Source organism: Anarrhichthys ocellatus, unplaced genomic scaffold, assembly GCF_004355925.1.
Source record: "Anarrhichthys ocellatus isolate YVR2014 unplaced genomic scaffold, GSC_Weel_1.0 scaffold81, whole genome shotgun sequence".
Lineage (NCBI taxonomy): Eukaryota > Metazoa > Chordata > Actinopteri > Perciformes > Anarhichadidae > Anarrhichthys > Anarrhichthys ocellatus.
Genome location: NW_022280111.1, coordinates 667,635 through 693,475, shown reverse-complemented (window position 1 = coordinate 693,475; position 25,841 = coordinate 667,635). Strand labels below are relative to the sequence as shown.

Genomic DNA, 25,841 nt, shown 5'->3' with positions numbered 1-25,841 from the left:
GTCGTCACCTGACGTCACCACGACAGTCCGAAACAACGTCCACGTTACTGCTGATGCTGCATTAATCTGCCCGTCCCTCTCATGCTCCATCTAACCCTCACTGAGCTTGAACTCGATGTCCAAGTTACTAAGACTCCTTCACTTGGAGCGGTGACAAACCTCCAACGTCAAAGAGAGCAATCAAGCATAATCTCACAATCTTGGGCAGAGGCGTAATTTTCCTGAAAGGTTAAGTGTTTCTTGAATGTACTGACGGCAGTGCCAAGACCTGCCTTCACAAGTCCATCTTTGCAGCAGGACTGTGGTTGCCTGTTAATTTGCGCATGGGATTCAAAGGAGCACGTGTGACTCCAGTCAGCCTTTCATCACATACAGTCTCGGCTCTGAAAGCGGGCATGCCAACCATTTACCCAAATATTTACCATCAAAAAAGGTTATAAACTGCATGTGGATCTAAGTGAGACCTTTAACTAACTGTCCCATTACTGTTTATATATATTTACTATGTATACTGTATTAATGTTTGTGTATGTGAGAGAGAGAGGTAGTGAGGTAGAGAGTCCTATCAGATCAATGGTGGTCTGTTTGGCGTGGAGCGGAGCTAAAAGACCATTCAGTTGTCAAAATAAAGCCTGTGGAAGTGAACTGCGGGTCACTGCAGCCCTCTCCATTGGTTTATTAGTGTGGTTTGTGTCGAGAAGTAGGCATCCTTTAATGTAGACTGCAGCGAAAAGGGCAACGAGGTCCTCTAATGCCACTGCATGGTATGGCTCTGCACGTCTGCACTTCGGCGTAGTGTGCAACGTAAGTTTATGGGCTGCCATTGTTTTTATAAATCAGGGTCGAGTGAATAAAACAATTAGCGTCGCTTTTGACAGTATCAGCATAGCTTGGCTATTTAAAAAATGTCCGTGTTTGTGCAGGATGTCCTGTTTCGCACTACTGATTGATTCTCTCTGACCAATCAGTGGTCTACAGTGTTTTAACTTCACCTTCTAGTATGTCCTCGGATCGCGTTGGACATCGACTGAGGTGGTGCTACAAAAAGTACAAGGTGCTACTCACAACATTTGCTAATGGAAACGCGAAAAATAGCCATTCTAATGTGTAATGAATTTAATTGAACTGGACTAAACTGGACTAAACTGGACAGGACTTGACTGGAATGGACTGGACTGAAACTGGACTTGACTGGATTAGACTAGACTGGACTGGAGTAGACTGGACTGGACTAAACTGGACTGGACTGAAATGGACTGAAATGGACTCAAAAGAACTGGACTGGATTGAAATGGACTGAAATGGACTGAAACTGACCTGAAACTGAACTGGACTAGATTAGACTGGACTGGACTGGACTGATCTGAACTGGACTGGACTGATCTGAACTGGACTGGACTGGACTGGTCTGGTCTGGACCGGACTACGATTGAACTGAAGCTCAGCCTAAAATACAGTTTCAATTGGGAAAAACAGCTTAGCGGTTTCTTAAATTTGTAACACAATTCAGGGAGCTCACCATCTCTTAAAAATAATGCAGAATAAGAGCTCACCAGTAGCATTATGAGATACAGTGAGTCAGGGCATGTGGCTGCTGATAGATGAAAGTTAAGTCAAAGGCTAGTCTCTCTAAAACATTCACTTGCACTCCCATTCAGTGCCCATTTACTGGTTTACTGCTGTGAAGAAGGGCAAAGTCTCATCCTCTACACCCAAACACAACTAATGAAATTCCTGAAACTTAGCTCTGTCCAATCTATCTACCACAGCAGAGCGCAAAGGGAGCACTTCCCGTGGGGGAGCAACGGCCGGCACAAAAGCCTCTCTATCCACACCGTACGGCGCCGAGCCCGACCAGAAATATCACTCACTGCTTCTCTATTTAGAGCAGAGGCATCTCTCACTCTCTTTTTCTTCTTTCACGCCACTTCTGTGACCTTTGACCTTGAACTTAACTGAAAACAGGAACATTTACTGAGGGGTTTTTTGTATGCCAACTGTGAGGGTTGTGATAACAGTGTTTTTTTCCCTCTGAGTGATGGGGAGCAAGTTGCCAGCTCACTCAAGAGGTGACCAACAAAATCGTTCATGTGTCCACAGACGATCATTTGCGGAAAGAAAAAGAAAGAGAACAAACAGAGCTATACTTGATAGCTGGTCTATCCATGATGTTTTTTAAGAAATACTTCAGTTGGGGTACCATTTAATTTTCAACTCACTAGTCAGCTGTAGAGCTTTACATTTTCTCACTTTCTCTCTGTAAGATAATGCTGCTGGTCTATTAAGTGGCCCACTCAAGAGTGAATCACCATGGCCCACTGTTTAAACAAATGTATAAAGTCAGGCAGACAATGTTCAGATTAAGATTTGAAGCAGGCATTGGACACCACGACTCACTTTAGAATTAGGCCGAATTCCTGCCAGATGGTCTATGGCAGTTAATTAATCAACCTGAATGATAAACGATCTGGCTCTTTGGCGAACCGTTGGATTTCTGGAAGGTCCGAAATTTTGGTCAGCTGTTCACGATAAATAAAGAAGGGACAGTGTCAGCCCAGCTTAAAGGTGCCCTGTTTTTGTTCAGTGTCCTCATATAACATTTGCAAATATGATTTTTTTTTTGAAGTATTTGAAATCCCATTGTTTAAATTCATGTTTACTAGCTAGTCTTGACTGGCACATCGCTGCCACCTGTAGATCATTGGAACAGTGTGGAAGCATTGGAAGCGCTGTGTATCCAGTCACCTTGGTGTGTGTGTGTGTGTGTGTGTGTGTGTGCATGTGTGTGTGTGTGTGTGTGTGTGTGTGCATCCTCATACACATGCACAACAAGTAAAACAAGGGCCCTGTCATTAAACTGCTCCACTACTAGAGGTCGAAAACTCCACGAGTGTCTAAAGCTGTAGTTCCGTGAATGGCCACTAGATGTTGGCCACAATATTTGTCTGACTTGAACATGAAAAAACAAACTTTTCTTAAACATTCATATTCTGTCATCACCTCAGGTATCGAGGGGGCTTGTTTAGCTGACTGGAAATGGTTTCACGTGGTATAGTTGCGACGTGCTCATCCCACCTCTGCTCCTCCCGGCTACTTGCCTAAATAATTTAGACATTGTGGCTTCGGTAATTTGACGAGGATGGCGGTGGGTGGTGAACCCAACTGACACTTCAAACAGTCCCTTCAGAGAGCTGTGGGTGATGTCAAACGCACAACGGTTTTCTTTCCCACAGTCTGTGTGGCCTTCTGCATAACTTGATATGTTGAGCACGAGTGCGACTTTGCAACAAAAGAAAAGCACTCGAAGGACCCCGGTGTGTTTACAGTCCCTATAGTATGTTTTCACTGACCAATGGGTCAATCGCCTAAAATGTAAGCGTTTCATTAACATGCTAAGCCTGAAGGAGGAATCGGGACGACACCCAGAGAGAGAGAGAGAGAGAGAGAGAGAGAGAGAGAGAGAGAGAGAGAGAGACGTAGCTCATATTCCAACAACACAATGTGATCACCGCCCACATGGATGAGCGTCCATTAGGATCCTCAACATGCCAGTCAGGTGTGCAGGCCACCCAAGACATGTCTCTCTCTCACACACAGATTCAGGAACTGGTGTAAATTTACAACCAGTTTGCCGACAGCGGCTGAACTGCTGTGAAGCCTCCTGTAAATCAAAGTGACTGACATAAGTTACACAAAGATCAGGTTCAAATCCAAATTACATCCTGTACTCCTCATTCCCCCTCGAGCCAGATGTGTATCATCACACTCCTTTCTTCCTCCCCCCTTCTCTCTCTCTCTCTCTCTCTCTCTCTCTCTCTCTCTTTCTCTCCCTCATTACACACATATTTTCTGTGCCTGTTTCTTGGCTCATCGAGACGTCAACGAGTCACCGTGGCAGTCTTCTTGTAACGTTGTGAAGGCAGCAAGCGGCCAAGAAGTGCTCAGAGACACTGTGCTTCAACCAGAGGGCTAAGGTTGTCAGTGAACAACCAAAACCGCTGAAGGGCCCTCGAGCAAGACACTGAATGACTTCAATCCCTGTTAAGTTGCACAGAATTTAAGCAAAGATAAAAGTCGACGAGGTAACACATTTCTTTCTGTCATGCATAAATTCAAATAAATATTTTAATTCTTGAAGAATTCTTGGGGCTAGCAGCTCCAGGCTACATTAGCAGCTAATAACATACCCCACCTGAATCTCTGGCAGAAATGTTGGTTGTCACGGTGCATCGTGGGTAATGTAGGCACAAGGTTTTGTCAAGGAAGAAGTATGCGTCAAAGTGCAATGCTAAACTGTTGGTGGGAGTGAAGTTTTAGGTGTGACAGAGTATTTTTATAGTGTGGTATCAGCACTTTTAATCAAAGGATAAAGGATGCAAAAACATGTCGTATTGTTTAATCTGAATGCTTGTTAGTAGCCTCAGATATAATGTACCAGAAAAGCTACAGATTAGAAGACAGAACAATGATTTTTCTTTCCTCCTGGTACTGTTTCATGACCCATGTACAGGATCAGAAGGATCTTTACCCCTTAGTTATGGTCCCAACCCCCTCTGGGGCTTTTACTGCACATGAGTAAAAAGGATAGCCAACATTTTGTGAATATTAATCATAATCCCCTTCTATTTTGAAGGATTTGTTTTTAATGTTTGTTCATTATGAAAGGTCATCACATTTCTGTTAGGTGTAAAGAGGGTGCATTATGGGTACAGCCACAACTACTAGTGTTTACGCCTCACTGGACTCGCAGAATAAAAAGTGCTGCAGATGTTGAGGCTCGCAAGGCTCAGAATGGAAACGCCTTGGAATCTATTGTGGAGTGAGCGGCAGAACTAATTCCTTCACAGTCCTCTGAAAATTCCATTGACTGAGGCGCGCTCCTCCCGCTGCCTGGCTGGGACGCATGCCCGATGTACACCGGCACACCCCCATACTGGGCCGCTGCTGAATAGACCACTGACTTCACCCAATTCAGCCTTTACTTAGATCGCCCGGTCTGGTCCCACCCATATGTGAACAGCTTTTGTCACAAGTGAAAAAAAAAGAAAGTCCTTTACAGATTTTTTTTCTTCTTTTTTTTCTGCCTCCCCCCATCCTTCCCTCCCTCCCTTCCTCCCTCCCTCCTCAGCATCAAGTGCAGCCTGAGCGGAGCGTCCCGGCTGCGACTCTCTCTCTCTCTCTCAGCAGAAGCAATGAGGAGAAGGGAGCCGTCGCCCCGCTGATACCAGGACGTCTGGGATGCTGTAACACCCGTGTGTTGTCTACTGGGATCATATTTGTATATTTCTAGGGAAAACAAACAATACACTGCGGATTTGGGATTTCCATCAATCGGATGCAAGCAGGTAGGAAGCCTTCGTCATTTTTTTTGCTTTAGTTATTGTGATCTCTTGATTGAACCCTGGGGGAAGTGTGCTCTTTATTTGTTTTTTATTAAATTTTCAGTTTATTCCATATGTTTATGTTTTCAGTTTTGTAATAGCTTTCTTTCCGTTTTTCTATCTATATTTTAAGAGATGTTTATGTTATTATTACTGATTTTTGAGTGACATTTTTTCAATCCGTGAATCAGAAATACTTTTATAGACAGTTTGCATAAGTTGATTTCCAATTAATATTGTCCCTGTTCTTTCCAAGTACAGTATGCTATGCTGTAACAGATGTGGAATTACAGATGTGGTTTCTTTAGATTGGATTGGATGTCTAATTTAATGGGAATCATTTATTTTTTTTGACACATTATTGTTAAGAGCTGACACTAAGAACTGTCTTTTCCCGTGCTTGTCACACTGGAAACTCTGTGCCTGAGACGAAGACGTTATGTAAAAATGTACGTCAAAATGAATGAAACAATTTTTTCTTTTAATTAAAGGTGACAATAGAAGGTGATCCATGCTTGTTGAGTTGGAGATGGACACTTGCGCATATAAATAGCGCCATCCTTTGGTCACTCTGTCTCCTGGGTGCCTCTATCTTGTGGGATGGAGAGGGGGCACAGCTTCTTGTTCAGCTGACTGCAGTGGAAAAATTGTTCAAATGAGCGCTTTCTGTGACCAAGAGCCATCATGGCAGCATATCAGTTTCCACTCTATGCTGAATATAATTGCAGGCTCTCTCCTAGAGTTGTGTTATGTCTGAGTCTGGCGGTGGGAGTGTGAAGCTGAACAGAAACGTAGGGTTAGTTTTGTATTCTCATTTATTGAGGCTGTTTTTACAGCTCTTGTGGGCTTGTATTTTATCCCCGTCTGCTTGGGGCTGGTTAGATATTGGCCACTTTGTATGTTATATGAGACTACATGGTAAACTTAAGCCGAATGGTCTCCTTTGCAGTTGGATGACAATGCACTTTCTGGCAAACAAACCTGGAATGAAAAGGGTATTCTTGGTAGTTTCAAGTAAAAAAAGAAAATGGTGCTTTTGGCAGTATCTCTGCAGAGGATGATGATGCATCGATATGGTCCACAGGTGATGCTACATGGAGGCACAGCCTCATTTTCACTCTGCACTTATATCTCATTGATAAGGAATGTGTGGTTGTGGACCCCCTGGACTATGTAAGCTCCAGCTGGATTCCCCAGATGCTTATTCTGTCTGTTACAAACCATCTAACTTCCTTAAAAAAACGAGTGAATTCAATCACTGTGACTTCTGTTTGAAATCAACTATTGGATTTGCACTCCTGCCGCGGTGCTCCTCAATGCACGGCAAGCAAATGATTTCTTCTCCTGTGTGACTTCATCCCCAGACTCCCCTACCCTGTAGTTAAGTGATGGTCTGCTGAATGTATTTAAGCTTTATCAGGGTTATTGGCGGCATCACACACATAAAGTAGGAGCATGAACCAGCAGGCTGTCTGCGGTCCACGCAGCCTTTATGTTTGATGTCATTTGTATGAACGACGAGGAGTGGAGTGGAGCTAAGGAAACCAGATATGGTCATTACTGAAGGAGAAGTTTAACCATTGTGGCAAACCTCCAAGCCGCTGTCTCAGCCCATTCAGGGGTTCAGGGTTCATCCTCTCTTCCTCACTGCCCGCAGCCTCCAGCAAGACTCAGAGGACATTAATCTCCTCTCAACCACACAGCTAATGTGTTATGTGTTTCACGAGAAAACTATTTCTTTGCATACATAATGGCAACGAGTAGGAATGCTCTTTTAAGAAAATCTTGGCAATAATGAGTGTGTTGTGCTGTCACACAACAGATGTCTCTAACATTCTGGGCTACCCTGCCTCCCTGTGGCCATACATGGATCTGTTTATATTTTCTCGACCTGAAGGCCTCAACATCTCAGCTCAGGGGAGTCTGAGTTTTACCACATGTTGCATTTGTGTAAAACTTATTCAAGATTCCAAATAAGAAGAGTTGAACGCCCGACATGTCTAGTACTTAAGCAAGTATCACAGAATCATCAGTGTCACAAGCATAATCAAAATATTTTTCGCGATCATGATGTGAAAACTGTCGCAGATTGTTGAGCTGGCGAGCTGGTAAGGAACACAAGGAAACAGTTCAAATAAGCAACAGGCTGCAGAAGCGGCATCATAATATCAAGGAATTATAACAGGTGGGGCAATGGCATGCTGAACTGTTTGAATGGTGATGTGATTGCTTAGCTTAAATAAGGCTAAGAGTCTGATGATGGCACTAGATGAAATGTCAGATGGTGCCCAAAGGGATTATGAAAGAGGGGCACACGGATGTGTGCACAAATGTGTGCCGTTTAATATCAGTCCATTCAATAGTTGTTGAGACATTTCACTCAAAACTTTAAACCCCATGGAGGCGCTTGAGGAAATTTCCGAGGAACAGCAAAATGATTGGGGTTCATCCTCTGGGAACCATGGATGTTTGTACCAAATGTATTGGCAATCCATTTCGTACACATGGAGATATTTCCTGGATAAAGGATAACCTTGACCTGGTCATGGAGCGAGATGAAAAGTTAGGGATTCACTAAAGTCAGTAAGGTTCATCCTCTGGGCACACTAGGTACCTGTACTAAATGTTATGGCAATCCATCCTGTAGTCGACCAGACATCTCACTTAAAAGAACGTAAGCGTAAACCTCATGTAGGTGCAAGAAGAACATTTAGGTATCACTTGTACATACATGTACAATATTTCATGTAAATCCATCCGATAGTTGTTGAGATATTTCATTCTGGACCAAAGTGGTGGACCGACCGAACATCTGACATTGCCATTCGCAGATCCATGCATAGCTAATACGTTTAAACTTTGAATCTTTGAGTCTTTCCACCTCTATTACAAATTTGTCCCTAAGCCTTCCTCTCTATTCTTTATATTCCAGAGCCAGGCCCAACTTAACAATGGGCCCCATACCCCTGTGTGTGCTGCTCCCGGTCACGGTGCTGGCTGTGGTGGTGGCTGTAGCTGCTGAGGGCAATGCAGTGGACGACGAGTACACCTGGCCACATTGGAAGCTGCCTCTGGTAAGAAAAAGACGCACTGTGCCTCTAAGCAGCCCAAACTTTTCAGCCCATCCTCAGCCGGAGCTGAGCAGGACATGTGGGATCGAATGTCAGCGTCGCCTCCCCGCCACCTCTCTGGACGACCTGGAGCAGTTCCTGTCCTACGAGACGGTTTACGAGAACGGCACACGCACGTATACCTCTGTCTCCGTGCAGGGCCTCAATGAGGTGACTGCCTGGTCCAGGAACATCTCGTCCAGCTCCCGCCACAAGCGTGAGGTGTACGGCACGGATACCCGCTTCACCATCTCAGATAAGCAGTTCTCCACCAAATATCCTTTCTCCACCACCGTGAAGATCTCCACAGGATGCTCCGGGGTTCTCGTGTCACCTAAACATGTGCTGACCGCTGCCCACTGCATCCACGACGGAAAGGATTATCTAGATGGGGTGCAGAAGCTGCGCGTTGGAATTCTGAAGGAGAAGTCCAGACGTGGGAGAGGAGGCAAAGGGAAAGGAGGGCGAGGAAAGGGCAAAAGGAGAAAGGGGGACAAGGATAAAGAGGAAGTGCAAGAAAAGGAAGATAATGGAGAGAAAGGGGACCGTAAAGGAAAAGGGAAAGGTAGAAAGAGCAGGAGTCGGCGAAGTGCGGAATCAGGGAAACCTTCATTTAAGTGGACCGGGGTGAAGAAGACCCAGGTGCCTAAGGGCTGGTTCAAAGGTGTGTCTGACGGACTGACTGCGGATTATGACTATGCTGTTTTGGAGCTGAAGAAAGCGCCAAAGGTCAAGCACATGGATCTGGGCGTTATCCCCTCGGTCAAGAAGCTCCCAGCTGGGAGGATCCACTTCTCTGGCTTCGATGATGACCGCCCTGACAACCTGGTGTACCGGTTCTGCTCTGTCTCTGAGGAGTCCAACGACTTGTTGTACCAGTACTGCGACGCCAAGCCCGGCTCCAGCGGCTCTGGGATCTACATCCGCCTCAAAGAGCCTGGCAAGAAGAAGTGGATGAGAAAGATCATTGGGGTTTTCTCCGGTCACCAGTGGGTGGATGTAAACGGGAACGGGATGCAGCAGGATTACAACGTGGCAGTGAGGATAACACCTCTCAAATATGCCCAGATCTGCAACTGGGTCCACGGGGACTCGAGTGAGTGCCAGGTAGCCTAAGAAAACCACAGGATCCCCCCCCCCCCTTAAACCAGCACCTCTCTCTACACAAGGGACACCCTACCTACTCTCCTCCCCCGACCCCTCACCACCCACCAGGGGCCCCGGCGACTGCCTCTCCTCTTCCTGCCTTCCTTTTACCTCCTGTGCCTCCCAGGGACTCCTGCTACACTGATCTACACACACACACACTCACACACACACACACACACACAAACACACACACACGCACACGCACGCAGCCATACAGACTCAGTGTTGACATCAACAAGAACTCGTCAGCGCATCAAGAGAACTGTGGCTCTTCAGCTTTTCTAATTTATTTGCTTAAAAAAAACAACCAAGAAAAAAATATGTATTGTATGTATTTAAGATCGTTGAGATCTGCCGTTTTGCTTTCTATTTTGGCTCTTTTTTTTTTTTAAAGATTTGACCATTTTGGATACGATGTTGGAAGAGTGTATATTCAAATGTTTGTGAGCAAAGCCCCTGGTACATTCGTCTTAAATTCCAACCAGGCTTTGTATGGAGAGACTTGCATTTTCAAGCTTTTCTCCACCACTGTAAAGATGGCTTTGACAAAAGACCCAGAAGAAATTTATGTAACTTTTGTTTTACAAATTAACTATATAGAGCTATTGGGATAATTGGTTTTATAAACATTTTTAATTGATGGAACTGGTGTTTTGCATTGTGTATATCTAGACATGTTTTTTACAACTACCTTTTAATTAAGAAAAGACTGTTTTCTGTCTGAAAAGAGAAAGGGTCCTCATGAATCCTCATGAGTCACGCCATCTTTTCTCTGTTCTTGCAACGCAGTGAAATGTGGTTTCATTGTCGTGCACATAATTATATCGGTGCTTATCCAGAAGACGTGGTGCTAATTTATGGAATTGTAAACTTTTTTTGGGGGGGTGGGGGGGACGGGGAGACTTCTCAGAATATATTTTGATGGCCCAGTACTGTAACGATGTATTTCATGTGAGGCGACATATTGGGGTAGTGTTAAGATGGGGACTGAACCATTTAATGATTTACTTGAGCTGTTGAGATTTCTCTAATTCTAAGGGTTAAATGAGATTACAGAGGCAATATTGTTATAAAATAACAAATCTAAATCTGGCATGTGATATTTACCTTTCAAGTTGATGTTTATGTTCCAAAAATTCATGCGAGTATCCTTTTGAATACTAAATACCTGAAATCAATGCTGCCGATTGGAGACTACAACAATTAAACCAAGATTACTACTTGTGTGTGTGTGTGTTTGTGATGATCCTGATTACAAAGGACCATGTCTACTATTATACACTGGTCTGTGGACAACAATTGTTGTGAGACCACTACCAATAACAGTAACTGTACCATTTAATTAAGTGTTCAACTCACAAAAACGTACTTACACAACAACAACTAATGCATGTTGAGTCAAACCATTGAACTGCATGGCTTCATTATTTTGCTGGGGGGCAAAATGTATCGTTGGGCCCCTTTCGACGCATCTGATGTCTGGCCTGCTCCGCATTGTGTATGTACCCTGTTGCCCCAATTTTCCCATTGAAGCTTCACTCATCTATATTTTCTATATGTTTAATGTGAAAGATGTCATCTACTAGCAATGAACTCTTTGGCTTATTGCTCTGATGAACCCACCGTGAGCTATCTGTCCAGTACCAAATTGCAGGCAGATAAAGTTGGCAGCTAGCTGGTGCACGTGGTGGAGCATTTAGCAGCTAAAAAGAGACACTTCTCTCAGGTGATGAAGACCAAATAAAGAGCGAAGGAGAGTGAATATTGGATGTAGTCAGCTGGACAGAAAGTGTAAATAAACATCTGCTTGCTAGCAAGTTAGCCACATCAACTTTCTAAGGTGATAATATGTAAATTTTGTCAAATTGGTCAAAGATCTATGCTTAGTACAGTCCACACAGCAGAGTATACATGGCAGCTTCCTAATACACCCTGATCCCCAGAAACAAACACGTGCTGGTTTTCTTTGGTAATTGTTATATAAACAACTGTATATAGGGAATGTGGATTTTGAATCTGGATTTTGACACAAGGCCCTTCTATGGGTAGAAATGCAGGATCTGCATTAGTCTGTATTTTAATTCAGTGGTGTAAATTCCAAAATTCTGAATTAATGAAGTGTCCAAAAACCAAATTACAAGCAATGCACCTGGAGGGATTTTTGGGCCCCTGAGGGTCTTTACCAAGCTGGTAATCTGGCCTTGGTCATGAACGTACTATTGATGTGTTGGGATTTAACTTTTTGAAATACAGCTTCAAAATGACCTAAAATCTTTGTGGAAGAAAAGAAGTCCTCATCATGGGCTGTTCAATCCGTCATTGAATTTATTGCACCTCAAAGGACTTACATGCACTGGGGCGGGCCATCGTAAATAAAATAAATTTACAACAAAACAAAAATACAATTTCATGAAAAATGTTAATAATCTCCCATCGTTGTCTCTGAATCATATCAGATTCTCAAGACCAATTGCTCATTCAGTCCACTGAATAGACGACACGCCGAGTAGGCTTTACGTTAGTCTGGTTTACAGCACAGGACCGGGGTGTTACACAGCAGCTGTCCACATGCATATCAACACATCGATTTCATTGTTAGTCTGCGGGGACCAGAGGAGCTTTGTGTTGTGATGCTTTTGGGGACACGATCATGTCTAGACGGACAGCGGCATCCTCCTGTGGCCACTGACAATATGTACTGCTCAACTGCCAACGGGCCAAAAGGTCAGCAAAGATCAAATGAACAACTTGAACAAAAAGTATGTTCAGACAGAAATCAAATATATTGCATTTTCAGGTGAATTGCAATATTGTCAAAGCAGCAGTGCAGGCATACGCGCTGTCACTTGGCCCGTCACGTCCCACAGCAATGGTTGCAATTGGTTAGTACAGTATCATGGAACTTAAAGGTACCCTGTGGAGTTCAGTCCTTAGGCCCCCTTTTGTGTGTAAACAATGTAGCTTTCAAAGTTTTCAAAAAATTGGCTTTTCAAATGTTTCATGAGGAAGTAAATTCATTCATCACATTTGTTAGGCCTCAATGACGCACCCAAAAGCTTATTTGGTGAGGAACAGTGAGTGTAAACAGAACTTTGTTTGTTTAGCAAAAGCTTGACCTGACTGCTACTAAAGTCCTTTCTACTGGATGTCGGTTTGAAATCTTTTCATTTGATCTGTCTGAACATAGAGTTTAGTATGGCAATGGAATAATCTTCTACTCTAAATACAAAAGGGAATCATACTGACCTGGTCGTAGTTATAATGAAAGCACAGGCAACACACATATCCACATGGGTAGAGTCACAACCGCAGGTAGAAACATGTACAGTTATACTGAGGGACAGTCTGAGTTTACCTCTCTGACGAATAACTAAAGCATTTTCTCTGGGAGTTAGTTGTAAGATATGTTCTTTAATAGCGATGCCAGCAAATATATCGACAGCAGTTTGAGGATGATTATTCTAACAGAAACAGAACATGTAAATGTAACACGCGACAAATAAAGAAACATACAAAAATAAGCCACAAGTAAAAAAAAAAAAGAACAAATTTGAAAGGGTCACTTGCTGGTCTGGTATGATTCAGACGCCCAAGGTGTTTCTTAATATACAGTAATTATGTAGCGGTAGACATATTTGTTTCCGAATACTTTCAAAAGATGACGGGAAATAGAAGGATACTCACACGACTTCTTACAATTTCATGTCAGATTCACATTTATATTTCTCTTCAACAGACATACAGAATAGAGAAGTAGTCCTCGCCAGAGAAATCTATGTACATCAACGAGGACCTTTCTGTAAACAACACACAACAGGTTTCTCCAAAGAAATCTACCGGGGCTTTGTTCACCACTCTTATCCAATCAGAGTGGGACAAAGAAGAGCTCCTCCCCCTTTATAAGGAGGCGGGGGGGACACATATGGGGTGGTGGGTGGGGCTTAGGACACCAAAGCACATCCATCGTTCAACTCAACACTGGAAATAAACCTAAACACACACGCCTTCACTTTCGTTCACTTACTTTTGTGGACTTTTTTTTTGTCTGGGTTTTAAGTGATTTTCTTTAGACAAAAGATTAGAACATCTACATAAGCACACACTTGCATTTTTTTTCTCATATATATATATATATATATGTATATATATATATGTAATCCGCTATGGTTCACTTTCACAGTTTGTGCTACGACATCACACAGGAGAAGGGTGGGGTGTTGATGGGCGGGGTGGAGATAAGAGGCTCTTATAGTCGCTGAACATCCTGAGATGTTGACAGACACCAGGTAAAAGGTGAGAGAGCCCTGCTCCAGAGAAGAAAGCAGCTGGAAGACAGGAAATAGAGGACATTTCAACATAAGAGTCAGACACATTTTAAATAAAGCAAAGCTGACAGACACATGATGGTGTGTTTGTATGGTGTGTATTTAGATTTCTTTTAAAAGGAGTTCAAGCACTCCAAGCACACTGAAAACGGCCCTTAAAAGTCCAGTGTGTAGGATCTGGCGGCATCTAGCGGTGAGGTTGCAGACTGCAACCAACAGAAACTTTTCTTGTGTGCCAACTGCAATGGCCGACGTAAAAAAAGCCAATGTCCCTTTCTAGAGCCAGTGCTTGGTTTGTCCGTTCTGGGCTACTGTAGAAACATGGCGGCCGGCTACGTGAAGAGGACCCACTCTATATGTAGATAAAAAACGGCTCATTCTAACGTAACGAAAACACGACTCTTAGTCTAAGAGAACATACTTAATAATATCATATTCCATTTTTGCCAACAGAATGCTTCACAATGTACCGTTAATTAGTGCTGATTAGTAGCCAATGATCCATTGAAATATAAATAGTTCTGAGACTGTTCACTTCAAATATTCCACTTAAATGCAAAGTGTGTAAAAAGGTGCAATTCTTTAGTATGTCATTTCTCAAGTCTCTATCTCTGTTATTTAAACATTGTAGTGGCAAAGCCATTTGAACCTTCTGTCCACCAACTCTACATATCAACCACAACACAGTTAAAGTCCTCCGTAAGTTGTGGCATACTGTACTACAATTTACTATACTGCATGTACTGGTCCGAGCTCCCACCTGGGGCGTTATAAGAAGTCTTTGAGGTCGAGATCTGCCAAAGGGTCCTTTGGCTTCTTGGGGCTCTTGCTTGGAGGAATCTGAGAAAAATAAGAACAGAAAATTGCAGCATCTTTTTACGATAAAATGAATCTTCCTGAAATGAAGTATAAATTGATTGATTATTCACTGCAGGGTTTTACTATGGGTGGTTTGTTACCGGTGCTCCTGGTGCAGCGGCTCCAGGTGCAGCTCCAGCCACCCCAGTGAAGGGAGGTCTCATCATGGGCTGTCCCATCATAGGCTGCCCCATCATGGGCTGCATCATAGGAGCTCCAGGCCCACCTACAGGAGGCTGGTAACACAGGAATAACACAGTAGACGTTTAAGGGCTTTGCAGATTTATCATCATCTGCCATCATAATGATATGGCTCGTAAATATTTGTAAACTGCAACGGTTAATCCTAATGATTAAAAGCTGAAAAAGATTCACGGTTAAATTCTGGAGAACTTTCTCTGCATGAACTGAAGCTCACCATCCCAAAGCCAGGCTGTGCGCTCATTGGCGGCACCATGGCTGCTACTGGGGCCCCAGGAGCTCCAGGGGCGGAACCAGCCTAGAGAGACACGGAGAAGAGCCAATGTGAATTCCAAAGGATGCAATAGTGAAAGAACTTTTCTTTTGCCATCTTTATCTTTGTTGTTTGTGATGTCTAGAGAAATAAATGGTCTGCATTATTATAGCTCCTTTTCTACCTAACAAAGCAATTTCAAATGTGCCTCTCATTCACCCATTCATACAGCGATGGAGGCGGAGCTACCATGCAAGGTCCTGGCCTGGATGAAGTGTGCAGGGGGCGCGGTGTCGATGCTGTTCTTACCATGGGGGCTCCTGGTGTAGCCCAGCTCGTGGGAGCTACATGTGGCATCCAGTTGGCCCCTCCTGTCAGCTTCTTCTCACTCTGTGGGTCCCTTGTGAGAATCAAACACAGTATACACCTCAGGCTCTACTGTGCTGTTCGTCGGTCTGCGACTGCAGAAAATCCGTTAGATGAGACTTCAATTTGTTCTCCAAAGAAATCCTAACAAAATCAAACTACTGCAGTCACATTCATCACATAGTATTCCCTCTTATAGTATCTAGATAGCTGTGGAAAACCTATAATAATATGGTGGCTATGATTCAACAAAATCAAACTAAAGTAATGAGCACAAAACAACCCTGCAAACAAAAAGTAAACAGCTCATATGATAAAATATGTAAAAAAAAAGGCATGATATTCTTCTTTTTTGACCTAGTTTAAAACTTCCTTAAAGCCTTGAGCGTGTTGCTCCCTCAATTTAGTTTTTTTCAAACATTGCAGCTCTGCAGGAGCTATGCATTCATGTCACAGCCTCAACAAACACCATGCATTCATAGAAGTTACATCTTTAAACACACACTTACTTTTTCTTTACTCCAAGGTCTGGACAGAAGAAAGAAAGAAGAACAAGTTAAATTTCTATCTAATTAGGAAACAGAAATGAATGAACTCCAGACAAACAAAGCTGCAGTCTACCTCCAATCAGGTTGGCCAGTGACGAGTCCAGGTCTCCTCCGACGGTTTTCGTTGGAGGAGCAGCTGCAATCCCTCCCGCTGCGACAGGAGTTCCCATGCTTCCTGCTGTACTTCCAGCAGTGCTGCCGCCGGTGCTCTGGGGTGTTATGCAGGGCATCAGCAAGTCGCCTAATCCACCAAACACTTGGGGGGAGGGTGGGAATGACGGGACATCAGAGAAACAACACCGATTACAAATCTGCAAATCCCTAATCTAGTTATAATACGGGCAGAGGGCAGATGTGAGACCAGTCAGTACAGTGAAGGGGACAATCCAGCTGTGACAGCATCAGTAGTCAGCTGTTCACCGCATGCACAATGCAGGACTGCACTGTAAATATATTTGAGCATTCAAAAGGGGACGTAATTACAGCAACTGCACTCACTTGGTCAGTTGCACAGCCAGTTTACATAGTCACATCTCAGGGACTTAAACTGGCTGATTTTGGAATAAAGCACTGGTTTTGAACCAGGTGTCATCAAGACCACAGAGTTCACAGGTTTCCATTCCAAATAACCTCGACAGAAGCATTGTGTTGTTGAAAGTTGGTCAAGGGTGCATTCACTAAGGCAGTGGCCCTCAACCTTGTCTGACACACCCCCAAAGCCCATACAGATAACCCTTTATCACCACCTGTCATGTTCCAAATACGTTTGAACTGGATGTTATTGAACACAATGAATTATAGCAATGATGTCTACATACAGTTAATTAGGTCTGTTTGGTCAAGTTTGTATTTTAACTCCCACTACTGGGATTGGCAGAAGCAGGACATTTCAACCATTTCTGATTTGTATCGATACCCTTTTAGCTAACTATTTACACCGTTTAATACTTTAAGCTAACTATTTACACCGTTTAATACTTTAAGCGAACTATTTCACCATTAATCCATCACATATTGCTAACTATTTAAACGTTGATGTTAGCAAACTACTTTAAGCTACAATTTCAACTGTTCATCAAGAACTTTTAGCTAGCTCTATTTCAAATGTTTATTCATTACGTCTAGCTAACTATTTCAACTACTTGTCATTACTTTTAGCTAACTATTTATTAGGCTTCACACAGGGCCTAATTAACAAGCTTCCACCACTGAAAGTTCTTACAAATCTTCGGACAGTGTAGCAGAACTATCAGCCTCTAACCACAAAGGTTTCATGTTCTATAAACACATTAAAAGTACATCTTTTATGTTTCTGACCTCTGAAGTAACCAAGGAACAAGGCTTTTCCCTACAATGTGAGGCTGTTTGATGGGCCACTTGTAAAAATATGAAATATATAAAAACCTGCAGACTCTACTGCAGACTTGGGCATTGATGGCATGTGGTTACTATAAAAGCCACTGCTCTACAAGACAGGGGCAAGAAAACAACAATACAGTCGGTCTTGTCTCATGCAGGAGACAATCGGGGGTCTTACTGCAACATGCAAAGATGCAGAAGGGAAGACATGTCCAAACTGCACATGCTGCAACGCACTGCCGGGTGGAACTCACCAGTTACAGATTAGAAGAAGCAAGCAATGACCCAGCAGAGTGGAAGGGGTGCGGATAGTGGTGAAGTAGGAAATTGAATGAAGCAGAAGATAAAAGGTGTGTAGCAGAAACAACAAATAAGATAGAAAGAAAGAAAGATTGCAGAGAGGTAGTGGGGCGAGCAGGAGGTGGAGAAAGCACAGCATTTGTGAAAGTGTGAGAAGTACAAGAGAAGAGATTGAGAGACAAAAAAGAAAAATCATTGCGAGAAAGGCAACAGCGCTGAGGAGTTAAGCAGTCTGCAGAAACAACCGTTGGACGTATGTGGAGGACAGTGACAGCAGCACATCAGTGTGTCATTCATGCAGTAGTCAGGCTCTCAGCAGAAGGAGTTAACTAGGTCATGGTTAAGGTAGCTCAGTTTGAATGAGCCAGAGCAGATTAATGTGCATCAAGCAGGTGACCTGTGCAAATATGAACAAAAAACTCATTGAGATTCTCTAACATTTCAGAAGGCATGACAATGAGACAAATTATCAAAATGAAAACAGAAAAAAAACATCATAATCCACTTACTCGAAGCATCAAAGCCACCAGAGGGCGCCGGTGTGGTGGTGGCGGGATCTTGTGCAGCTGGTACTATTGGTACCACAGCAGGTACAGGCGGCGCTGGAGAGGCGAGGGAGCCCAGAGCATCAAAGCCCGACTCCAGGAGGTCGTTCTGCATGGGAGCCAAGGCTGGAGCCAGAGCTGGGGCAGTAGTGGGAGCCAGGGTGGGGGACATCAGGCCTGAGGGGGGTAACACGACAGGACTGTGATATATAGCACTGTTTTCTGACTCACCCTAATTCCACGAGGAGCACATATTAAATATGATTACTGACACAACAGATGGCAAACGAGACGTCTCAGGAAGCAAAATTAACTTTTGGTTGTCTCCGTGGGCAAAGCCGGTCAGTGCAGCAGCAAATAGTATCAGCACACGAATATAAGACAGCACATTACTAAAACAGTTACAACACCAGATCTTATCAAGAACAATAAGTGGAGTACATGATATGCATTACAGTATTAGAGCAGGACACCAAAAGAAAATAGATACAAAATCTGCATGATTTGCCAAACGTTCAATGGAATATTCATTAGCAGAGATACAAAATAATGAAACTAATCAAGACAACTTTGATATATAACAAAATAGTTTTTTCGTCTTTCCCACCTCATTAACCATTTCATGTGTCAGATTTATTTTGTGACCCTATATAAAGCTCCACCGCGACCAGCTGCAACAATAATACACTACTTATGCATCAATGCATCTGTTTTAACAATAATGTCACATATATTGATATATCAGTCACAGAGGAAGAAGTACTGCTAATTTTGATATTTACATTTTTCTGATAATACTGTACCATAACTTCAGTAGGATTTTGAATGCAGGACCAGATACGGTACTGAATTGGCAAAACATGCATTGTTTTTTTAAACAATACATAAACGGCCCAATATAAGTATACAAAGGGTGTGTACACATTACACACATTAGCTTACTGTATTTATAATACATTCAGATTGTAATGTAAAGTACAACTGCAAGGTGATACTGGAGCTTCATAGATTGACTCATCCTGACTAACACGTTAGGTGCACAGGAGGTCCTACAATCACATTTTGCATACTAAGTATATTTCATAAATGCTACTATGCAAATAGGATATCTGTCTTAAATGCATGCTGTGCTGTGTGTGTTGAAAACGTCATATCTTTTAACCCACAAAGATGAAAACAAAAAGACATGTTTGTGACAATCTCATTCATGAACTTCAGCCTTTCTAATTCAACCATAATTTCCCTAAAAATGTCAGAGGAGACCCACCTCCCAGCAGATCGTCTCCAGGCCCTCCAGGAGCAGAGCTGTGCGTCTCCTCCACAGGACTGCCGAAGGAGTCTGCAGGGCCGTCCAGTTATCCACAATGCAGCATGCAGGGCAGAAAGGGGTGAGAGAGGTCAGCCCTGGACCACACACTGGGACACAATGAGGGGGTAGGAGACAAGATGGTCTGCATAACGCAAAACTATGACTGAAAGAGAAATAAAAAGGGAACAAAGACGTCAAATGAAATTAAGAAAAAAGAAAGCTTAGTGTGGTTAGAGATAGATTTCCGGGCATGATGGGACCTTTTCTATCATGTTGATGTCATAGATGCACGTAAGGCACAGCTGGTGCTGAGGAGAGTCTCTCTCTTATTGTTGTTATCATTACTGTGGCTTTACACCCCACCCTCCTGTTCCATCCCCTACAACATCTTTTGTTTTAATTAATGAGAGCAGCACAAGTTTTCCAGGCGGTGTCCTATAATATTTCCTATAATAATGGTTTAGCAAGAAAATCAAAAAGATATAATCTGAATTCTTTTAACATATTATAGAGCAACAGGTGCACCAGAAGAAAATCATCCCAATCTATTCCTGAATTATGCCCAATATACAGATGCCTTTCCAAAATTTTCTTCAGGGTATCTGTAACAAATTTCACCACGATCCCACGATGATATTTCACCAAAAAAAGAAAGATGCCAACCTCATGGTGGATTCAAGGACTCATCCCCTGGGAACCATGAATATCTGTACAAAGTATGTGCCAATCAATCCAGTAGGTGTTGAGATATTCTGCGAGTGGACCGACCGACTGACTGACAGACATGCCGATGTTAACGTACCTATAGTGCCATATCACCCTAAAATCCGCAAAAATACACTTCTAAATCACCTAAACAGAGGCACACACAAACACACAGTCCAATAATTATTGTGGGAATGTAACTGGTGGTCTACTGCCGAGTACTGCAATATAATCCACTGAATAGTCTAAAATGGTGAAATTAGTTTAACACCTAGAGCCTATCACCACATCTGGACACTACCAGCCTCACTGGTACAAACATTCACTCAAGAACTTACTGTAACAACTGAGAAATAAATTTAAAAAATACCCAGAAGAGAAAAGTAAAATTATAAAATGCACAAACAGTGAAACAATTAGCATGTTGCTGTAAAGAGATGTGTGTATGTGTGTTTGGAGGTACAGTACCCAGCAGGTCAATGACAGGTGCTGGCTCTGCTTTGGGAGGAGAGGAGTCCTCTGGGGTGGAGGCTGCACTAAGAGCAGCGGCGGGAGCAGCGACAGGAGCGTCGCTGGCAGCAGCTGGAGAGTCAAATGAGTCTGAACGGAGAGACGGGCAGAGACAGAAGCAGTAAAGGATTAAATTACTCTCAAGTCTATGTGACTACTTTGATCAGTGACAGCTTTATTTCTAAGGCTTTTCCTTTGCTCGTGAACTTTTATGGCTATTCTAAAAGGCTTGCAGACATGCAGAGACGAGGCAGGCATCCCTGCATCTCAACTGTGTATCCACAACCTCGAAGCGTGCACCGTTTCGGTACAGGACTGGTGTGCATGTGCATGTGCATGCGGACACCAGCACCATGCACAAAAAACAAACAAAAAAAACCCGTCATGATAAGTTGAGGCTGGCTGCACACTTCGTGAAAGAAGGAAGGGAAAACAGTGATGCAGTAAAGATAAAGCAGCTTAACTCACCGGTCACAATGTCTCCAGCCGGAGTCGGCTCGGGCAAAGGAGAAGGCCCGCGTGAAACAGCAGGGAGGTCTAAGTGACCAGCGCAAGCGTGAGGCAGAATACGAGAAAGAAGGAAACCACGGAGGTTTGGGAGCAAAGAAAAGTGTTAGCGTGGCAGGTAGAAAGACAGCGTAGATAGAAAGCAGCCACAAGGACAATCCAAGACTTGACGAGTGGGTTACATGCACAGTTCTCATACCACTATGGGGGACAAACCAAGACGTGTGGGGAGGGGGGGGGAAACAGTCGACAGAGGAGTGGACGTATGGAAACCAGAAGAGATGAAGAGGTTCCACACACAGAGAAATGGATATCGACTCCTGTACCTGCACCAAAAAGGTCTACGCTAGGAGTGGTAGCGGCTTTGGATTCTGTGGTAGGGCTTTGCTCAGGCATAGAATCAAACATATCTAAGAACAAGGACACACAATCATATGTACATTCAGATTTCAAGTCCAGTGCATACAGAATGATGAGTTAAGAAGAGAGAGATGAGGGAAAGCAGAGAGAGCAGCAGATAGTTTGATTATTAAACGGGGTAAGTTGCTGTGTATCTATTCAGTGCAATGCAAAATGAAACAGTGCAAAAGTTAAAAGGGTATATTGCTCGATTTCAGCATGAAGATTTCCCCGTTTGCTTCTGTGAATTTTGATCTGAGAGAGCTCTTATTTTCCCAATCTCCAACATAGTTAACAAGGCTAAAAGTCTACAGCCATGCTAGTGGCTCCATGAGGCTGTAGGGACAGCGGGGATTTGACTAAATGTTAACGTTAGCATTCTAACATGCTCACTGAGTTAAAATGCTAATGTTTAGCAAGTCATATTTATCAGGTTCATTTCATGAGTTTAGCCTGTTAGCATGCTAATATTAGCAAATTAGCACCAAACACAAAGTAGAGGTGAGGCCAAAAACCACAGTTTGGACGAATTCAAATTTGACCTGATCTGGCTGGAAATGCATATAAATATGTCCGTCCATCATCTATGCACACTTATTCTGTGCAAGGTCACAGGGGGCTGGATCCCATCCTACCTCACGCTGGGCATATATGGATTCTGACATTGAGCAATATTCCCTTTTAACTAAAGTGCATAAGCTACAATAAAGCATTCTCAGCAGTTAATATCTAAAACATTGGTCACAAGCAGGAGAAGAAAACTATTCTCTCTCCTAGATTTGGTCTGTTTGTTAGTTTTTGGTTAATCATCAAAACAAGTTGAGCAACCTCCATTTTGTCCCTAGAGGCCAAATTAAAACTGAGATTTTGGTCCAAAACAATAAATAACTAATGGATAACTGCATACACATTTGATTTTATTGTGTATTTTTTCAACATAATTATTTAGCAGAGGAGGTCAAGATGCTTGATTAACTTGATAAAAAGATCCGTATCTCAAGGAAAGGCATTATGGAAAATAAAAAACAAACATCTGAAATGTAGGGACTGGACAGGATCATTGCCACTACTGTCATCATCATCACTAGCAAGAGCAACACAGTCATCATCATTATCAAAACCTACATCATCATCACCATCATTATCATCGTCATAATGTAGGGGAAAGCAGTGAGAGGCATAATGAGAGCGAGAGGACTTTACCACCAAAGATATCTAAAGTCGGAGCGGCTGCAGACTCTGTGGTGGTGGTGTCGGTGGTAGTGGTGGTGGTGGTGGAAGAAGGGGTGGGGGCAGCGGGGGCAGCGATAGGGGCGACGATGGTCGGCGTCTCAATAGAGGTGGGAGGGGTGATGCTGGTGGCATCTGTGTCGGTGGGCATCATGGCGAACAGGTCCAGCTCTTGAGCAATGACCCCACTCCCCTCCGTCGTAGCGAAGGGGTCTTCAGGAAGAGCAGCAGGGGGGTGGTGTTGATTGATGGGTTAGGGGGGGGGGGGTTATGATTAGATAAGAAGGGGAGGGGATGGTGAGTGGATGAGGAAGAGGAAGGGGGGGGATTGAGGGTTTGTTAAAGCAACAAACACTGCAAAAAGCATATTTGTGAGGCGAGACGCTCCAAACCAGGGTTAGATATACAAAGAAAGTAAACCAAGCACACGGACACTCATTGACTTCAGAATGGCATCCAACAGCTGACAGTGGTGAGCGTCTCCTCCGGAACTAATATCTGACTACAGATGGTAGTGTAGAACAACTTTTGGTTGACTGGCCCATTGGCCGATTTGTTTTTTAACTTATGACAACACCCAAATATTCCATGTGTCCTGGGTAGATTGTTGGCATACTTTTAAGAGTAGAGATCTTGCACCTAATAAGAGTGATTAAAGAAACTGCTTTCTACTTGGTTCAACTAGCCAGAGACCGTGACCTGTGGTGATGCGTCTTTCTCTTTGAGAATATTAAAGCACTTCTTGTGCTATTAAAAATAGCTAAATCCAGTGTTAGCCAGTTTGCCTTCACCAAGGCAACAATTAGAATCATGTTGACAGTACTAAAAAACTGTTTACATAGTAGCCATTTATAGTTACTTGACTACTTTTTTTACCAAAAGGTTTGACTGTGTACTAAAGCTGAATAACAGAAAGCAAGACTGTGAGGCTTTACAGGCAGATTTGTGCTTCAAGCTAACTGCTAAATTCAGCATGCAGACATCACAATTACTATGCTAACATGCTGATGTTCATCGTCTCAGTTTAGACTGTTAGCATGCTAACATTAGCTAATAATCACAAAAAGCAAAGTACAGCTGATGGGAATGTCATTAGGTTTGAAGGTATTTGATCCCGAAACAAACTATTGGTCAAATTCAAATTTTGAGCATTTTGAGGGGCAACATGAAAAGCCAGGAACTCACCAAAGTCAGTAGGATTCATCCTCTGGTGACCATGCATGTCTGTAAAAATGTGTTTGCCAGAGATTTCATGAAGCACCGCAGATGTAGGGAACACATGGTTCACTTAAGAGCCTATGTGTATCCTCTCATCACTGAAAAGGTTAGTTGACCAATAGGAAAAGTTTTCCTGGTAAGTGCTTTCTACACCGATTAATACTGGAGGTAAAGTTTGGGAGCAGAATAAAGTAAATGGCGAGGCATGTTAAATAAACTACAACTGTTTATATTACTGCTGTGGTTAGTATGCTATGCACGAACTAGATGTACCGCAAGGGAGTGCATTTCATTAATTAAAAAAAGCAATTTAGTAGAAAACATTGCATGGACATTACATGGATTGCTCTGTTCATTGTCCTGCTACGTATATACTGTATATAAGGCCAAAGAGAGAAACTAAATAGAGCTATGAAAAAGAAATAGAAAAAGAAAAAAGGCTTGACAATGATTAATATAATCATCATTATTATTATCAGTATCAGGGTTAGGGTATCAAAACAAATGGTATTCATTCCTGGACTACCGTACAGTTAATTGCTGCACTGTGCTTTTTACTGCAGTATTCAGTGGTTGAATATTAGGAGGAGAAGAGTATTTGAGATGAGGGAGGAGAGGGTTTATGACTGGGGCATTAAAGCAGGATTTGGGGTGAGGCAGTAGGCGCTGAGGACACATGTTCGTTCTACTGTCTATATGGAAGCAGAAGCAGCTTTGATATAATAAAAGCAACAGCTTTCACATTCACACACACACACACACACACCCATACACTCACACACTTGCACAAGAAGCCGTTTTGTCACCCACCAGATCCACCAAATGCATCGGCGACGGGGCCCGCGGCCACGGCGGCAGGACCGTCTCCTGGGGAAGGTGCAAAGGCATCTAGGGTATTGCAGACGAAAACAGCCGGAACGCAAAACATAACACCCAACAGACACATGGATGTAAAGAACGAAAGATGAGTAAACAGATGGAATGAACAGGAAAACAGAAATGAGAGGTCAGCATCAGGAAAAAGTAGAGAATACAAGAAATATGCAGCCCAGGTTACTGCAGCGGAAGATCTGATTGGAGCATCAGTCGCGTGTTGAGTTTTGAAGGGCTGCATAATGCTGCATTCAGTGAGTGCACCTCATGTGCGGGTTTTGTGAAATGAGGCAAGTTGTCACAAGTTACTTGTACTCTGTGACAAGAGGGAAAATGTCAAGTTCAGGGATGGACGAGGCAAAGTCTTTCTTTGACAAAGAAACTCAATCGTGTCTTTTCAGCAGATACTTTTCGAATGCTCGGGTTGAGGTTAATATTATGAAGCCAGAATATAATTAAATAAAATCCAGCGACTCATCTTCTTGACATATTTATGAAACTGTTAGTAGGCTATTAGGGGAGAATCATTAAGGGTGATGAATAAAAAAAAAGGCAAAAACGCTACAAATCCCCAAAATACAATGTCATAATAGCAGATTAATTACAGTATAGTGGGTTTATTGAGCCGCACGAGATTATGACAAAACACTCCGGTGAATGTTTGTAACTTGTTAATGTCAAAACTCATTAGCGTT

The 25,841-nt window shown here is 43.0% G+C and overlaps 2 protein-coding genes across 13 annotated transcripts in view; one reads left to right on the top strand and one right to left on the bottom strand.

Moving 5' to 3' along the window:
* Positions 1-5,145: 5,145 nt before the first annotated feature.
* Positions 5,146-10,860, top strand: prss35 (serine protease 35). Its single transcript, XM_031874520.1, has 2 exons — positions 5,146-5,345; positions 8,314-10,860. The coding sequence occupies exon 2, from the start codon at positions 8,333-8,335 to the stop codon at positions 9,605-9,607; it is 1,275 nt and encodes a 424-aa protein (XP_031730380.1). The 5' UTR covers positions 5,146-5,345; positions 8,314-8,332; the 3' UTR covers positions 9,608-10,860.
* Positions 10,861-11,947: 1,087 nt separating this feature from the next.
* snap91a (synaptosome associated protein 91a) overlaps positions 11,948-25,841 on the bottom strand; it is a 45,763-nt gene continuing 31,869 nt past the window's right edge. For 5 of the 12 annotated variants that reach the window (XM_031874510.1, XM_031874507.1, XM_031874509.1 and 2 more), the window contains 14 exons: positions 25,084-25,161; positions 23,029-23,268; positions 21,753-21,836; positions 21,388-21,456; positions 20,878-21,009; positions 19,663-19,734; positions 18,360-18,572; positions 16,265-16,447; positions 16,153-16,171; positions 15,587-15,677; positions 15,242-15,322; positions 14,925-15,059; positions 14,726-14,805; positions 11,948-13,965 (listed from right to left, as the gene is read on the bottom strand). In XM_031874510.1, coding sequence (XP_031730370.1) covers positions 14,734-14,805; positions 14,925-15,059; positions 15,242-15,322; positions 15,587-15,677; positions 16,153-16,171; positions 16,265-16,447; positions 18,360-18,572; positions 19,663-19,734; positions 20,878-21,009; positions 21,388-21,456; positions 21,753-21,836; positions 23,029-23,268; positions 25,084-25,161 — 1,469 coding nt within the window. In that variant the 3' untranslated portion in view covers positions 11,948-13,965; positions 14,726-14,733. The remainder of the gene's footprint in view (positions 13,966-14,725; positions 14,806-14,924; positions 15,060-15,241; positions 15,323-15,586; positions 15,678-16,152; positions 16,172-16,264; positions 16,448-18,359; positions 18,573-19,662; positions 19,735-20,877; positions 21,010-21,387; positions 21,457-21,752; positions 21,837-23,028; positions 23,269-25,083; positions 25,162-25,841) is intronic. The other 7 variants (XM_031874513.1, XM_031874514.1, XM_031874515.1 and 4 more) reach the window with 7 other exon arrangements.